Consider the following 17,009-nt stretch of genomic DNA (forward strand, 5'->3'; position numbering starts at 1 on the left):
CTGACAGATCAGGATTCCTTATCTTGACACAAGCAAGGCTGTACAGTCCTTATACAATTTTATGCAAGGCTGAAAATATAGTGTGTGTGTGTGTGTGTGTGCATGTGTGTGCGTGTGTGTGTGTGTGTGTGTGTTGCCTTCTCAAAAGAAGACCTGTCTCACAGATTTGTTATTGTAATTAAGTGTCATACTCATGTTTTGAAATTATAAAACCGTGTTTGTAGATAGTGACAATACTTTAACTACAATACATTAGTTATATACAAACTCAGTGTAGAATTTGCTTTGGTTCCTTAAGTGATACAAAATTTATTTACATGACATATTTTAATCTAAATTCTTATAACCATAAGAAGGTTTTTTTTTTTTTTTTTTTTTTTTTAAGTACAGAGGATGGGTAAATTGCCTATTTTTCACACTCTTTACTTATAATCCATAATTTTGAGTTTTATTATTATTATTATTGCTATTGTTATTACTTAATCTTAGTTCTGTTATGCACTACTGTTCTCTTCCAGAAATTTATTTTCCCAAGCAGAAGTTTTGCTGAATACTTCTAAGTGATGAAACCCTTAGAAAAGTCATTGACTTCTGTGACATCTTCTACAGCCCCCTCCCCTCTATTCCCAGAGGTCAGGAACTTGACTCTTGTGTTCAGACCATTTGGTCTCACTCACCTGCTACCAAGGATCCATCTTATGTGTCTGAGCCTGCAAGCACTTAACGTTATTTCCTGAAATACTCATATATATGCTTATTGGTAAAGAGTAATAAATCAATTACTATTTATTAAATACAAATTAAATCAAATTTTCATGTTCTCATTTGCTTTTAAACTAAAAAATTAACAAGTTATTACTCTTGTTAGTTGCCAAAAGTGTCATTCATAGCTTGGGGGTCCTTGGGTTCAGGACTATACTTCTCCTCCAGGAAGACGGTAAGTTACAGAAGATGTGGTCTCTCCAGCATCACTACCCACTTCCCTCTGCTTACCTAATGTATTCTGGGCTCCTGGGCACAGTATATGATTTCATAATTCACTCCAGGATGAATGTACAGCCCCTAAAACAGAGGCCCTGGGTTTATTGGGTTAATTTCCAAGAATTTATGACAGAACTCCTGGCTCTGGTCTCTACCCACAAATCTGGGAACTGGCAAAGAATCAGCCTTCACTTGCTCTTCACTTCAGAGCTCAAATCAGCGGAAAATCTTCATGACAGTCATTGTTCACTGTATCTTTTGGTCTTATTCATAGTTAATTTACTCTCCTTTTGGAAATTTCTGATACAAAATCATAAAAAAACTCAGATTTTATGTTCAGCCCTAGATGGCTTTAGTAGATCCAATTCATTTCTTGGTTTTGTGAGTTTGGATTCCTTTGACCTATACCCTCCAACAGAACTGTTCTCATCTGAGGGGCTTATTCCAGAAGTACTGCTTTCTCCAACACCAGAGCAGAGAGTTGTTGTTTTTCACTGTTCTCCTTTCCCCCAAAATTGGCCCAGTAATTAGTTTCATGTAATACTGCTACATTGTCATAACCTCATCTCAACACCCTTAACAAGCACCCAACAACAGCAGTAAAAGGATGCAAAATCTAACTACAGAATTCTGTTTATAATTTTCTTTATATAAACAGCAAAAATTCAGCTGGTTTCATATAAAAGTGTCACCCTATCAGCCCCCACAATGTGAACTGCATAACCACCTAGTTGCAAATTGGGCTCTAGGGAGGCAGGGGCATGCCCTTATTATATGTTTTCCCTTAGCACCATAGCACGCCTTCCTCACCCCTCGCCTCAGTCTCTCAGATCTAGCCTCTTCTCAGTTCCCCTGAGATGCAGGGGCTGTTTATTTGTCCAGGGTCACTCAGCAGCAAAGCAAGCTCACTTGCATCCATTCTTCTCGTGTTACTGTATCACAGTTTCACTAAGAATGAGGCATAAGGGACTCGTTATCATCAACTGTTTATCTCCCTCTTTCTGCCAGTTTTCATTCTATGTCCTTATATGCAGAAAACAGTCACTGTCTGCGTTCAGTGGGAGACTTCCCTTTCACCAGTCCAGACTCTTCCAAAAACTGTACCCAATGCCAGCGATACACCACAGGCACTGTGCTCACCACTTCTCCTTAAAACGTTATCTTTTTCCAAGGTTTGTTTGTTTGTTTGTTTTTTTCCCCAGATGTGCTTCTTATTACAAAACACAGCCAGGAAACCCTGACACTACTTGCATAATGTAAGTCACTTGCACACACTGGAACGCTAAATTCAGTTTCATTCTAATGCAGTCCTCCACTTAGCATTCTGTCTGGAGATACTTCTTTTCCCAGCCTATAACCTTTTCATTGCTTCTTTCAGATAAACACTCTACATTCAGTGTCTGAAAGGTTACAGATAGACAAAAGCTGGTGTTTTCCTGAAAGAGCAATTGACTCTTTTTTATCAGAATTTAGCCTTTGCTTGGTACTAATTAGATTCATCCACTAAATTCCATGGTGCCACCTAAACTTTGGAATCAGAGTCTAAGGTCCAAATCCTGGCCCCAAAACTTATTGTAGCTATGAGAGACAAGGCACAGAGATGAGGCACAGACAAAACTATATAGCTTGTATTATACATGTCCTGAGCATATTCAAAAATATTATATTTACACTTTAATTCTTTAAGGACATAGTTATAATAGAAGCTTTATTTAAAAATGGCTATTGATAAGCTTATATTTTCTTAATATCTGAAAGTGCTGTAAGACAGTGTTGGTCCATAAAAAACTTGTTACAATATTCATAAAAATAAAATATAATAAAATTTCACCAATGATTGCTACAAAATCGTGACTATCTTAGGACTCTGAAGGTTTTCTTTCATGTATAGTTGTTTCCAGCTCAGAAATGATCAAATCTTTTTTTAACTCAACAACAGTCAAAAGTGACTTCGTTTTTTATTTGGCATGGAAGCAATTATAATTTTTATTTATCTTTCAGAGAAGTTTGTGATTTTTACCTGAGTACATTGCCCAGATGATAAAAAGACTACAAGTCTTGGCTTCCCTTTAATCTGGGTACAGCCCTCCACTAAGGCTGACAAATGAGAAGTATTTGTAAAGGAAAGAACATTGTGTCTTTCTCCCCCGCTGGTTTTTAAAAGGATGACCGGAGCTTCAGCAGCGCCCTCAGGCCATGGGGTCGGGGCCTCAGCAGAGCAGAGAGCAGGAAAGAGCCTGGGTCCCTGCTGACAGGCACAGTGAGCTTAGGGCCTCATGTCCATAATGCTCTTAGGGGCCCACAAATTCAATTAAAGTTAAAAAATAAGCTTTTAGGTAAATATAATATCACCATATTAATCTATAACACATAGTACTTGTGTTAATATCTAACACAGTCACAAAACTGTAATTACATGAATACTTCAAGGAGGAAGGAGTTGAAGGTAAAAGTGCTTTAGGCCCACAAATGAGATAGCACAGCCCTGCTCACTGACCATGGAGAATGAACTAGCCCTACAGTCCCTACTTCTCTGTACCTCATGTGAGAAAGAGGCAAGCTCACACCCTGTTTAGGGCACTGTGATTGAGAGTTTTCTGACTTTCTGACACATCCGAGACACTGAATCTTTAGGATCCGTACCATGTGTGACACCACATGTCAAACACTGGATATGCGACACCTCCGTTCCTCCTGCCTCGCTGGTAGTCTTGCTTCATCTTCCCAGAATAGAAACAAGCAGCATCACAATCTAAAACCAGTTGCTTTTGCCCTGGCTGGGTGCTCAGTTGGTTGGAGCATCAGCCAGTGCACCAAAAGGTATCAGGTCCGGTAACGGTCAGGGTACATACCTAGGTTGCAGATTCAATCCCCAGTCAAGGGCTATAGGGGAGGCAACTGATCGATGCTTCTCTCTCACTCTCACATCAATGCCTCTCTTTCTCTCTCTCTCTCTCTCACACACACACACACACAAACACACACACACACACACTCTTGCTCTGTCTCATCAATAAACAATATACTTAGGTGAGAATTTTTTAAAATTAAAAAATTAAAAATAAAACCAGTTTGCTCTTTCCTTAAGACACAGGAGCTAGCCAACAGCATGTTACAAACTCCATTTCTATATCTCCCAAAAATGTATATGTTGAAACCCCAACCCTCACCGGGATAAAAGTAGGAGGTGGGGCCTTTGAAGGTGGAGCTCTCATGATGAGATTAGTGACCTCAAAAAAAGAGACCCTGGAGTGTGCCTCCTCTCTCTGCATTTCATCACACAATAATGCAACGAGAAAATGGCAGTGTGCAAGCCAGGAAGGGTTCTCTCGCTAGATGCTGGGTTAGCTAGCACCTTGATCTTGGACATCCCAAGCTCCAGAACTTTGAGAAATAAATGTTTGTTGTTTAAGGCACCTGATCTATCATAACAGCTCAAGCAGACTAAGACAAGGCAACTCTGCATCCTTTATATTCCAATGTTATAAGTCCCATGGTAACTTGTATACCGTGAAAGTGGAACTCAGAGCCCTGGGTTTGAGCCACCCAGTTGTCATTACTAACTATCTCTTTGTTGATAAAAAGGGGTTATTACTAATTGCTGCACAGGGTGATCAAAAATGTATGAGCATGTATGAAAATTTAAATGTAAATTTTATAAAATTTTATAAAATATCATATTATATCTTCCTCACATGATGCTTCATCAGAATTCCTTCAATATGATGTCAATCCAGTTAAAGAGTACATAGGAAAAATGGATATATCTTTACATTTTCAGATCTAATTCCTCTTTGGGAAGAAAGTGAACATAAATGAATCACTGTAATGATGAGTAGAACCAAGCTAACTGTAGTGTATTACCAACCAAAACCTATTTTCCAGGATAAGTTATCAGAATACTGTAAAATATCTATGTGTAATATATGATTTATTAAAACAGTATATATTATAATATGTGCCATGTATACTATGCAATATGTATTATATACACACATGCACATATATATGAACATACATATATCTATATGTTAATTATTGTGACATGGAACCAGGCCATTTTTTAAGACCCCAGTTTTGACATGAATGTGTCAGTCTATAAATGGGTTAAATCTTGAACAGAGATATAACTGTACTTAGTGTCCACACTTTCTACTTCACAGTACTATCTTCTTACTACCGTTGGGAGTGCAGTTTCAGTAAAAGCACTTCAACTTCTTAATGAAAACCTCTGGTGGCTATTATTTATTTTTATCATTATTATTATTATTATTATTTCAGTCTTCAAAATAGATTGAGTTTAAATGATTGGTGTCTCTTGCCCTTCACGTCTATAAAACAAAAGGTGACAGTACTGAAGACTTGGGGGTGCTGGGAGGTTTTCCACACAAAAGAGAAGTAAAGCTAATGTGGACAGATCCCATGGCTCATACAGCCATGTCTGTATATGACACCAGATCCTTCTTTACACTAGTCTGCATGTGGTTCTCAGCAGCTCCTTTGTTGCTGAGTTACTTCCCAAATGCCCAACACCACAAATTTTGGTTTTAACTTTTATTGTCTGAGGATCCTAATCTGGATGTTTACACCTATCACATCATGGGTTCAGATTCCACCTTTACCTTTTAGGACTCTTGGTACCTTAACCATACAAACTCCTCTAATCTACAAAGTACCTTCATGAGTAGGGAAAACATTAAATAAAATAACCCTAGAGAACTGTGTAGTATAATTTTTACAAAAGGACAACAAGCAGTAACCCTGAACTAGTTATACATTTTAAAATTTAAATTACAAGCCCAGGCAGTTGAGCTAACTACATGGGATCACAAAGGTAGAAGGTGCTGAGGCACAATTAGCATGCCGGTCAGTCTGATTCCTACCGCAGTTCAAATCTGGATGCTGCTCGGAGACAGGCAGTAGAGCACTGTCATTCATTGATGTGGTTTTGGAAAACAACATCCATAAATAAAGACAATATTATACAAGTAAATGATTACTTTCTTTCACAATAAAATCTAGATAAAATAAACATTATTTTAGTTAAAACTTTAAAAAAGAGAATCTTCTGTCATATTCAGCTGTAAACTTAGAGGATGCCTGACAAGAAGTTAGTTTTCTTTCCTTCTTCTGAAAAATCAGAACCTACAAATGAAGCTGACACACAGACCGACCCTGGCTCATTCCAGTACTTTATATCTCTCACTAGGAGGCGCTGTAGCATGGTGAGTTTATATCCACTATTAAAATCTACTGCTTACCAGTTTATAACCTTGGGCAAGTAATCCAACTCCTATGTACCGTAGTTTCCACACATATAAAATGAGGGCAACATCGGTACGACCACCTCAGAAATTCATCGTCAGGAGAACTAACTGCTATGGCGAGAGGAAAAGAACTAATGCAATATGTCTGGCATCGTTGCACCTTCTGTTTAATACAAAAAAATTAATTGAGTGAATTTGTTTCCCACAACATGCAAAGTCAACTGCTGCTAATGGGAAAGAGTGAGGAGGGGCAGAATCAAAACTTGTATTTTTACAAGGCTTAAGTATTACTTTTACTTGGTCTGAAAACTCGGATTTCCTGTCCCAAGGACGAAACAACGAGCATTTAATATAACCTCGTGTTTAGGTCTTGGTTTTCTTTGCCTCTTTATCATACCACTTGAAGTAAAGAATGCAAGGTGGGTAATAGAGTTAGGTTTCTTTTGTTTTCAGTGTATTCATAGATTTCACCTTGATGTCAACTGCTATCTAAATAGAGTATGCCCCTGATATATCCATGTAATATAGTTTTACATCATTTAGTTTATTTGAGCATTTTTCTCAGCCCTTTGCAGAAAGCTATACGAGGCAGAGAATTACTTTCATGTAACTTGACTGATACATGTAGATGGGTACATGGCAAGATACTCATTGAATTTATTTATATACATTTGAAAATAGCTGTGATTTTGTAAAACGTCACCGTTGTTCCAAGCTCCTGACTTCAGCTACAATATCCATGCTGAGTGAATACCAAAGAGATCAAGGTGTTCCAGAATTTATAGTTCTTAGATACTAAAGCAGAGGTTTCCAAGCTTTCATGTACTTCAGAAGTATTCGAGTTCCACATTAAGTAAAAATTATTCGGCTTCTTCTTCAAAGAATCTAATTTTATATATTTAGACTAGGGACCAGGAAGTTACCTTTTTACCAAGCATTTTGGGTGATTCTCATTTAGGTACACTGACAAATATGCTTTGAAAGACCTGAATCTAAGGAGATATATGTTTTTTACACAGAAATATTGAACTTAACTGGCAAACTTTTGCACTGTATTTTTAACAAAGGTTTCAATTTGGTTGACCATTAAAATAATAAATTTCTTTAGCTAATTTATTTTAAGAATACTTTTATGTAGGCATAAAAATAGTTATTTGCCAACACGGTTTAGTTTCAGCATTTTTTATTTGTGTTATACATTATTATTTCTCTTCTGTGTGTATTGGTACAGAGATTAGTTGCTATAGGCAGTGCTATAGTTGCATTCAGAAAGCAAATCTCAGAAATGAACTAGGATCTGACCACTTTCCAGCTAGGAGGATATAGGCCAATCATTTAATATGTTCAAAAATCAGTCTCCTAGTGATAAAAAATAAATGAATATAATGTATTGCAAGGAAACAAGGGCTAGATGACAAAGAGTACAGATCTAAACATAGTTCCAGAAGATTAGTCCTCAAAAATATTGGCTAAACCTCTAACATTCATATTGTATAAAAAGACCACATGAAATAGATATACACAAAATGTACAAAAAGAATTCAGTATCTTTCAATATATTTCTAAGTTGCAGTGCCAGAAAAACAAAGTCTGCCCCTACTTTTTATATGAACTTTTTTTATGCAGAATGTCCTCACATTTCACTTTGTGGCATATGAAGGAAAATGTTACATGCTCTTAACAATATAAAGCTTCCTCGACCATATTTGTTTATTCCCCAACATGTCACTTCAGTTTTTCATGCATTTTTAATTTCTTTTATAAATGAGCGAGTTTTACTCCCTCTTTCTGGCCCAATATTTAGAGTTTAGTTTACTGCAAAAACCAGCAATTAGTGACTACAAGCATTAGAAAAAAGAAAATTAAAAACGAAAAACAAAAACAGGAAATCTAATATTGGAGAGTTTTCCTTTCTACTCCTACTATTTCTGCTCAATCACACAGCATTCAGAAAGCTCTCTGCCATCCCAGCCCCTTTGTCTCTACCATGCTGTGGAGATTGTGATCAACCTCATCCATCCCATTATAAGACCAGTTAATTATAAAAGTCCAGATCTCTCACCTCGTCAAAAGTTTTGTTGGTGTTTATGATGTCTAAGTTTAAGATATATCTCTTTGGTCCTGCCATCTTTAGGCAAATTTTAAAAATAAATGGTCTTTTGAAAAGGTATTAATGTGATATTGTAGTAATATTTAATGTTTAACCATATTAAGCAACATAATTTGGAGTTTTCAGATTAAAAATGGAAGCTAGGTCAGGTCATACAGGTTTTTCTTATTTTTCTTGACAATGTTACAGACGTTAAGTCAGCATTCCTACGTGGGTTTGATCCAGAATTGGCTTTCACATTAGCTTTCAATTATCTGCATGAGCTTGGGGGGAAAAATTAAGTTTTACTTCTCTGTGCTAGACACTATGCTTTATATACACTAGCTTTTTCAATCTTCTTCAAAAATCTATGAAAGGGACACTCTTATCCCTTCTTTATTGATGAGAAAAATGTGGTTAAGAAACCTTAATTGACATTTCCAGGTCATGTAGCTAGTAAGGCTGATTCAAAGGCTGCCTGACTTCATAGTCTTAGGAGTTAACCCATGTGACAAGGCAAACATTCCCTGTAACTCCTGCTCCATTAACCAGCTACTCCATGAAGAAGTGTTTCTAGATTCTCAGAGTTCTGTTTTGATTCAGAGTCTGAAGGGAGATAAATTAGAAACCCTTATGACCCCCTTAACGATAGGCAGAAGAAAGTCACAAAACGTCACATCCTCTATAGACATGTGAGAGGAAGGCTGGCCCAGAATCATTAGCTTTTGCCAGTACTATAGCTCAAGTGTGCGGACTACTTTGAAAAGCAGCAAATACTTTCATGTTTTTCATTCCATTTTTTTTCCTAAGGATCATTCACTGGGCTCAGTGTCCTCCCCATCTTGCCTGCAGAAGAATCTTATCATATAATAAATCATGGTTTTGTCATTTTGGCTATACCAATCAAGAACTTTAAAATTCATTTATTTTGATTTTTTAACAAAATCATTAAATTAAGTGTTGATTGCTTAAGGTGTCCAATATAAAAGCAACCTACTAAATTGTAATCTTAATGTAAAATAATAGCTAATAAATTTAGGATATCCTGAGGAACAGCAATCACAGTAATGTGCATGCACTAAGATAGAGCTTAAATATATTTTTAACCCTAAATGTTTTATATTATTACTTTCCCATTTATAGATAAGAAATGTAAGTCTTGGAGTGGTTAGGAAACCTATTCAAAGGCAAATAATTTGTGATATATACATGTAAGGTGAAATCTCTGACCACTTAACCCTAAAAATTTTTTATATAACTATAAATCACTCATAGTCCATAATGAAAATATAGAGACTTGTAAACGAAATGAAAAGTAATGTCACCATACATTAAAGCTGAAAGTGAACATATTTAATATCTCATCTTTGTAAGAGAGTTAAGTATGCTGCCCTTAAACAATACCACACAGCTGCAAAATAGACTTAATAGGTAAGAAATATATAAACAAATGCCTAACTAAGAAATATGTTTATAGGAAATAGTTTCAATAAAAATATCCCAAAGGCACCAAAAATGTCATTTTACAACTGAGAGATCAGTAGGAACCACTGAGAGGTAAACTATGGGCAATCGTGAGAGCTCATTAATGATTCTGCTTTGGGTTTTGAAGATTACCTAGCATCTTTTTTAGACCAGCTTACTCTTCAACAAACAACTGAATGCAGGTGAACAAATGGTGTTTAACAACTGTAATTCCATTTGACAATAGCCTGTTGTTCTATCTTAATTACATCTGGCCAGAGAATTAGTTTTAAAATGACTTTATAATCCACAATAATTAGGATAGCTCTGAATATACTGTAGGAACCAACTATACAGATGTGGCTTGACTACAGAAGAGGTGTATCATGGAGAGCAAATGATAAAACACAAGGTGGATTGGGGCAAGTTCTGGTTTCCTGTTTTGGTTGCCTTCTGTGGACGTAGATAAGTCTCAGTTTCTCTGGATCTCCATTTTCTCAACTTCAGAATGAAGAGCTTTGGCCTGGAACACAACCATGGAAGTGCACTCATAGAAATTAAAAAACTAGAAAGCAACACCAAAAAAGTCAGACATAATTGCAATTGCAATGTAGTATAACAATGTCTCCTAGTGTTTATAAAATCATCCTAAGAGCACAATTCACTTGGTTTACCTCCAGTTTGTGTCTGAATGGAATGATTTATTTTTGATATTTCTTTGCCTCCTATAATCATGAAACAAAGTTCTTAGATGCCCCAGTAAAAATGTGTTCTTTATCTGATGCAAACTTAATAAGATCTATGCTGTTTATTTCCCCTGAGCAGCAAATTATACCCTGTGCTACGATCCACTAGATTGATAAATGTCAATGCACAATCACATACATAATTTATGGCAAAAAATATATTTTTTGATTTCATAATTAGAAATTCATGGCATAGTTATAGATAGTTTGTGATGAAGTATGTAAAAATAGTTAATATTAGATGATCTCTCAAGCTTCTTTCATTGCTGGGTTAGTATAAAATCCCTTTTATATGATAATTCTGAAGACATGTAACAAACTGATGGGCTTCTTCTTTATCAGTGGTTCTCAGATTGTTCTTCCCTTGATTTTTCTAAATGTCTGTACCTTTTATGGATTGCTAATACTTGATGAAATCCATTAACAAGTAGAAAATAAAGTTGTAGAAACCTTCTTATCAACCCTGCCTATGTAGTATGAAAGCATCCCTTTTTATTCATTGACACCTGTGCTTAGGGCTTTGAATTGATATTATGATTCATGTTCTGTAAGTGCAATTAAATTTAAAACAGATATACAAGTAGTTAAACATATACTTTTGTGATGAATCACATTTGCCAACAAAACACTTTTGAAAGTGCCAGCCTAGTTACCAGGTAATCCTTACTGCTTCTTCTGTTGCCTCTCTTCTTTGCTAACACATTCTTTCTTTTGGATGGTGCCTATTAATCTTGTTAATTTTGTGTCATCCAGTTGATTTGTATCCAAGTTTTCACTTATTCTGCTATGTCCATATCTATCACAGATGTGAAGGTTTCATGGAAATAGAAACAACAACATAGTAACAGCTGCACAGTGTAACTCTGTTGAGCACTTACTGTGTTCTAGGGGATACGGTAAAGTCTTTTTCTAGATGAATTCATTCAGTCTTTACCACACCCTCTCAAGTAGTTTCTATCAGTAGTTTTCTTTTCTACATTAGAAAACCGGATAGAGGGGCTGAGAAATTTTCTTAATATTACACAATCAAGTGTTGTACAATATTAAAGTCAACCATAAAATATTATTTCTCTCCTTGTTCTTGAAAACAGAAGTTACTTCTGATACTCCTTAACTGGCATTATTCACTCTTTCCTCTATTCACACTTAGAACTTTGTTTAAAATATTTCTTGTTATTTATCCAACCTCTTATTATACATAGTTATTTCTGTCCATGACTAGATTACAAGGACATATATTTGTAACTAATGTATTATTTTATTGCCTTGATGCTTTATACAATAACTGACTCATTGCAGGCACACTTTTAACCCATGATAATGAAAACATCAAAGATATCACTAACGGTTATAAAAACAAATTTAAATGTTTACTTTAACTTTCCAAGAGAAGAAAACTTTGCATTGAACATTATCTCTGTAATCAGGTTACTTAAAGTATTTAGCCCTATTTATTAAAGGGATTTTCATCTAGAAGTCAGTCAAAAATAGGCATACCCATCCACCAGACATACATATGCACACAAAACACAAGCACTCTCATAGCACACATGAAAAAATATTATTTCATTAGTACCACATGCTTCTCAGCAGTTTCAGTAAAGTTTGCTTCTCGGTTGGTAGGTGGTAGGTCAAATTCTTTCTTTAAATTATATAGAAAGTAGTCTAGGGCCACTGTCTAATCAAACCATAAATGGTTGAGGTGTCCCTTTCATTAGTCATGGGGAAACTTAGTCTATAAAGATAATGCCCAAATAAGTCATTTTAAAAAATGCTATTGGATATTGTCAACTAAGGTCCAAAATTTAAATTTGACAATTCAAGATAGTTGCTTGTTAATATCTTCTTAACCTAGAAAAGGCATTTATCTAACTTTATTATACATAACGCAAATTCTTATCACAAAGGAAAGTGTATAGGGTCAGATTAAATGTGTGTGGGGGGGGGCAAGACCACTATGTACAGGGTTGGGGAAAATAATTCCAGGTTGCCGCAGATCAATTTGGGGGAATTAAAGTAAGAATGCTTCCTCTGTTATATTTATGTGCCTAAAAAAAAAAAAAAAAAAACTTTGCGGGCTTATTATTTCCTTGTCGTGATGTTTGTCTTTCTTTTATCCTATAAATCAAACTGATTCTCAGGACAGATATAAGCACAATGCAAATAGGAACCTGGGGCATCTTAAATATATAGTGTCCTCTACCAATAGAGTCCAAAGTAAACATGTGGCATGGCTGCTGATCAGATGGCCCAGTAGAGACCTATAAGGTGACTCCTGTTGGGAGGACTAAAACCAACCATCTGCTTCAAGTTCTTGCTTGAAGGAAAACCATCAGAAGTCAGTAGACCTTCACTCCTCCCCTGCCATGCTCCTCTCCCCATTAAGTCACTTAAACTCAAAAAAAACCAAGGGCATCAAGGGTAAAACCACAGCATAAAGGAACAGGGGTTCAGCAGTTTAATGCACAAGGCTTCTCCAGCGCTCCATGGGTCCCTTTTCACCAAGAACTTCTAAAGATTTTTTACCCTCCTAACCCTTTCAGTCCTTATACTGCTTCTTTCTGAAGTGAATTGCTGGCTGCCTTGGAATTGCAATTTAATGCTTCTACAGCATGAGGTTATTTCAAAAGTACAGTCACTCTACTCTGAAGCTATTAAACCAACACGTTTTGTTTTCTTTGACCACAAGTATTTGTATAAAGGTTAAATGTTTTTTTATTAACTAAGTCAATTATAACATTACTTGCATTTTCTGAATGTATATGTACTTTCTAAAGAGAAGAGACAATGCAGCAGCAAATTAAACTGCTCTTTTTAATTCCATGGGGTTTACCAACAAAACAGATCATTCTTGGCTATTGGGAAAGGTGAACATTTAGTTTTCTTTCAGGACATAGATATTGTTCGCTATGGTAAACCATTATGGAGTTTTTGTGCTTCAGCATCTAAAGTTGCTATAACAAGTGGAAATGAGGAGCAAACACAAACTGAAAGGTATTCAAAAATGTATATTTAAAAGGCAGAATTGTTCTAGAGTTTTCATCTCTGTGGGTAGAATACTGTTATATAGTAACTCTCTAATTGCCTCATTTGTTTTAGTGAACACATTCCTGTATTTTTAAACAGAACTGAACTTTAAACCTATTAGAAAGATAATAGCAACTATTAAAGAGCTAGACCCAGAGAAAGAAATGTTGAAGCAGATACATTTTTGCACCAAGAGTCTCAAATCTACATTTCTCACACTTATAAAGAGCTTGATAATTAAAGACAAGTGATACAGACTAAAGAAAAATCTAGCAAGGGCCACGTTCTGCTAATGCATTCAACAAGGTCTAAGTATGTGAAATGCAATTTGCTTCACAAATAGGATGACTAAGAAACTAAGTTAACAGATGTCTTTGGCTAGAAAACCCACCATCACACATGGACATGGCTGAGCTACAGTTTTTCTCAGCAGGACAATAAGCTCACCTTTATTAATGCAACTGTTCTCACAAACCTGGGCAGCTCAGGTTCTAACCTGCACATTAACCATATGTCTACAATACCCTTAAATGATGCAAAGAGAATTGCCTTCTGTTAGAGTCCATTAAAACATAATGTCTTCTTGCAAAATGACATACTGATAGTACTGTATTCATTTATTAATTTGCATATTGTCTCAAAGTGTTCTGGGAATCCAGCAAAATAAATTGCCACTGAGTAATCACAATGACAAGACATGCCACTGGTTATAAAAAGTTTCACTTTTTTGAACCCACCGTGTTCTTTTTGTTGAGTAAGGTAAAAAGGAAAATGTAAAGACCTGTCACAATTTTCACATACAACCAACACTGAAGAAGTTTCATATCTAAAGTAATCTAGAAATGACTAATTCTCATATTTGTTGTAATAAGTGGGTTGACTACTTTTAAAACTATTCTTAGTTACAACTTTCATAAAAGGGAGCATGATGGTTCTTTGTGTCTCTGTACTATATAACCAACATTAAAACTTTTGAAGCTAGAGACCTTAGAGATTTCTACACCACTTGAATTACAGCATTCTTAAATGTACTCTTCGAACACTAGAGATTTCCATGTCTTTAAAAATCACTTCAGTCTAGGTTTTCATTGTTTAAATATTTTCTATTCCATGTATATGTTGAGAGGCGTCTACTTAAGGCTCAAACTTTGAGAATTACTTTTTTCTAAAAGACTTTACAATTAATCATTAAACCACAACATAAAGTTCAGAGTAAATGACAAGGCACGTCAAAGAGTAACTATAATGAACAATTTGCATTGAGATGTTTACAGCTAACCACAAATCTTAAAATGAGCTTTGTAATTGGAGAAAATTATTATAATACTAGGAGCAGGGTGATTGTAGAATCATCTACATTTTCTGAACGGAGGTGACCAGCAAGCCTCAGAGAAATTAAAGAATAGAACTCATTTTACTTTAGTCTGGGAAAGTCACCTGGGCTTTGTTTGGAAGGAAAAACCAAGTTTATCAACTATTGAGGCTAAACCTAACAATCCTCGCACTAAAGGGAAAGTTTGGTTACAAGACCTTAAAGCTGATATGTAGATTAGAAATGGACTCAAGAATTGTACTGCCTTGATTTTTCATGCATAATGAGTTTTCTTTACACATTTAATTTTAGAATTAAATACAACCCTTTTATTCTCCCTTTCATTTTTCATCAGACACACACCCAGAGAATGTTTCCATTTACACAGATTTGAAAAGAGCTTCATCCTGTGTGGGCTATTTTATTTTATAGTAGCCAAGGGAAAGAGGCTGCTGCCAATGCGATGCTAAGTGCATACAGAATGAAGGCTTCGTGCTGGGCAGTGAAACAGTTCACCCTTGTGCTGCTGTTGTGCAAGAGGAATACGAGCCCATCACCAACTTTGGGATTCGATGAACAGTGCAGAGTCACAAAACTCTTTCAATCACTTTTTGTAAGAAACCTCCTCTTAAAATAGCTCCTCTGTGCTGGGGCTTAAAGTCCCATGTATGGTCAACGATGGAGTACAGTGTTTAACTGTTTCTGACTAGGATCTCTGCATCAGCACTCTGAGAGTGTCTTCTAACTTTTAATCACCTTGCGTGCTCCTTAATTAGATCTGTTCACACGACAACCAAATGAAAATGCTTACCGCTAAGCCCACACAAGACATAAAAACAGGTATTTTGCAAGTCCAGGAACTTTTGTGCAAGGCTTACCATCTTCAGGGATTAACTATTTCTTTTTTTCTGGGTCCCTGAACCTTAAAATTACACACACTTGAGGGAGAAGGAAGCTTTGTGACTATTGAGGCAGCTCCAATGTAAAAGGACACAGCCTGGTGCCAGTTCCCTCCTTGTCTCCCTGTGTCCTTTATTGTGGTTGGTTACTGCGTGTTATATCCTTTGCTATTACGAGTGCTGGAGAGAACGTGTCTTTGGAAGGGAAAGCTCTTGCTTGGTAGCCTCACTGGGAGCAAGGCTGAGACTTTCTTTAAAGACTGGGATATCTAGAAAAGGACTCTGCTCTCTCCAAAGGATTTCAGGAGCCTAAAAATAGAGGGACCCTATAACTTAGGCGGGAGATGCAAAGAGCTTAAGTGTCTGTCCTTGGCCCCCACAGGTGACCTGCAGTAGGACCAACCTACCAGCAGCGCCCCATGGTAAAGGTCCCTCACGCTCCTGGACTCACCTGGTGCTGAGGACCAGCGCAGGCAGGAGCGGCAGCAAGTAGTGCGCGGGGCTGAATTTCATTCTGTTGCCTGCCAGGGTCCTCCTTCCCTTGTTGCCTTTGCGCTCGCTAGTCCGCCTTCCAGGTCCTGTCTCTCTCCCCGGTGCCCGGCTCCGTTCCCAGCCGGCGATAAGCTCTCTCCAGCGGCAGACAGAAACGGACAAACCGACCGATGCCTAGCGAAGGCAGGCACTGAGACACAGAGAACAGGGAGTATCTTTGGGAGTGATGTCACCAGCAGCGAGTCATTCCCTGCCCGGGATTGTTCGCGCGGCACCTCCGCTCCAAGCCGGAGCCCGAGTCCGGAGAACGCGTTGTCACTCGCGCTGGTGGCTGCGTGGGGATTGGGAGGAGGTGCCCAGCAATGGCCCCTCGTGCTCCGGTCAACCGGCTGTGCTCACCCGTCTGCGGTGACCATTTATACCAGCTTCCCCCCGAGGATGGGGAGGGACGGGGCGGGGTCGACGATAAGTCTAATTTGCCTGTAGTTGCACCAGCGTGCTCCGCAGGAGGTGAGACCAGGCACTGTGAACGACTAGCAGACGCTTAGATTACAGGCACGTGTCTCTCACTCGCTGAAACAGTGTTTGGAAGAACATTGCTCTGGAGAGAGTTTTCAGATATTATTCTGATTAAAAATGCATAATGACTCGCCTGATCTTGAAGATGGAAAGACAGCGGAAGTAAGCAGCCTCCAGAAATGTACACTGAGCCCATAAAGCCGTGGCAAGCTT

At 37.2% G+C, this 17,009-nt stretch overlaps 1 protein-coding gene across 1 annotated transcript in view; it reads right to left on the reverse strand.

The window, feature by feature from the left end:
* LUZP2 (leucine zipper protein 2) overlaps positions 1 to 16,644 on the reverse strand; it is a 377,697-nt gene extending 361,053 nt beyond the window's left edge. Inside the window, exon 1 of the mRNA XM_090267616.1 lies at positions 16,237 to 16,644. Within this exon, the coding sequence (XP_090123742.1) occupies positions 16,237 to 16,298 (62 nt within the window). The 5' untranslated portion in view covers positions 16,299 to 16,644. The remainder of the gene's footprint in view (positions 1 to 16,236) is intronic.
* Between the last annotated feature and the right edge of the window lie 365 nt (positions 16,645 to 17,009).

This window comes from Furipterus horrens, unplaced genomic scaffold (genome assembly GCF_987537825.1).
Source record: "Furipterus horrens unplaced genomic scaffold, mFurHor1.1.pri manual_scaffold_2, whole genome shotgun sequence".
Lineage (NCBI taxonomy): Eukaryota > Metazoa > Chordata > Mammalia > Chiroptera > Furipteridae > Furipterus > Furipterus horrens.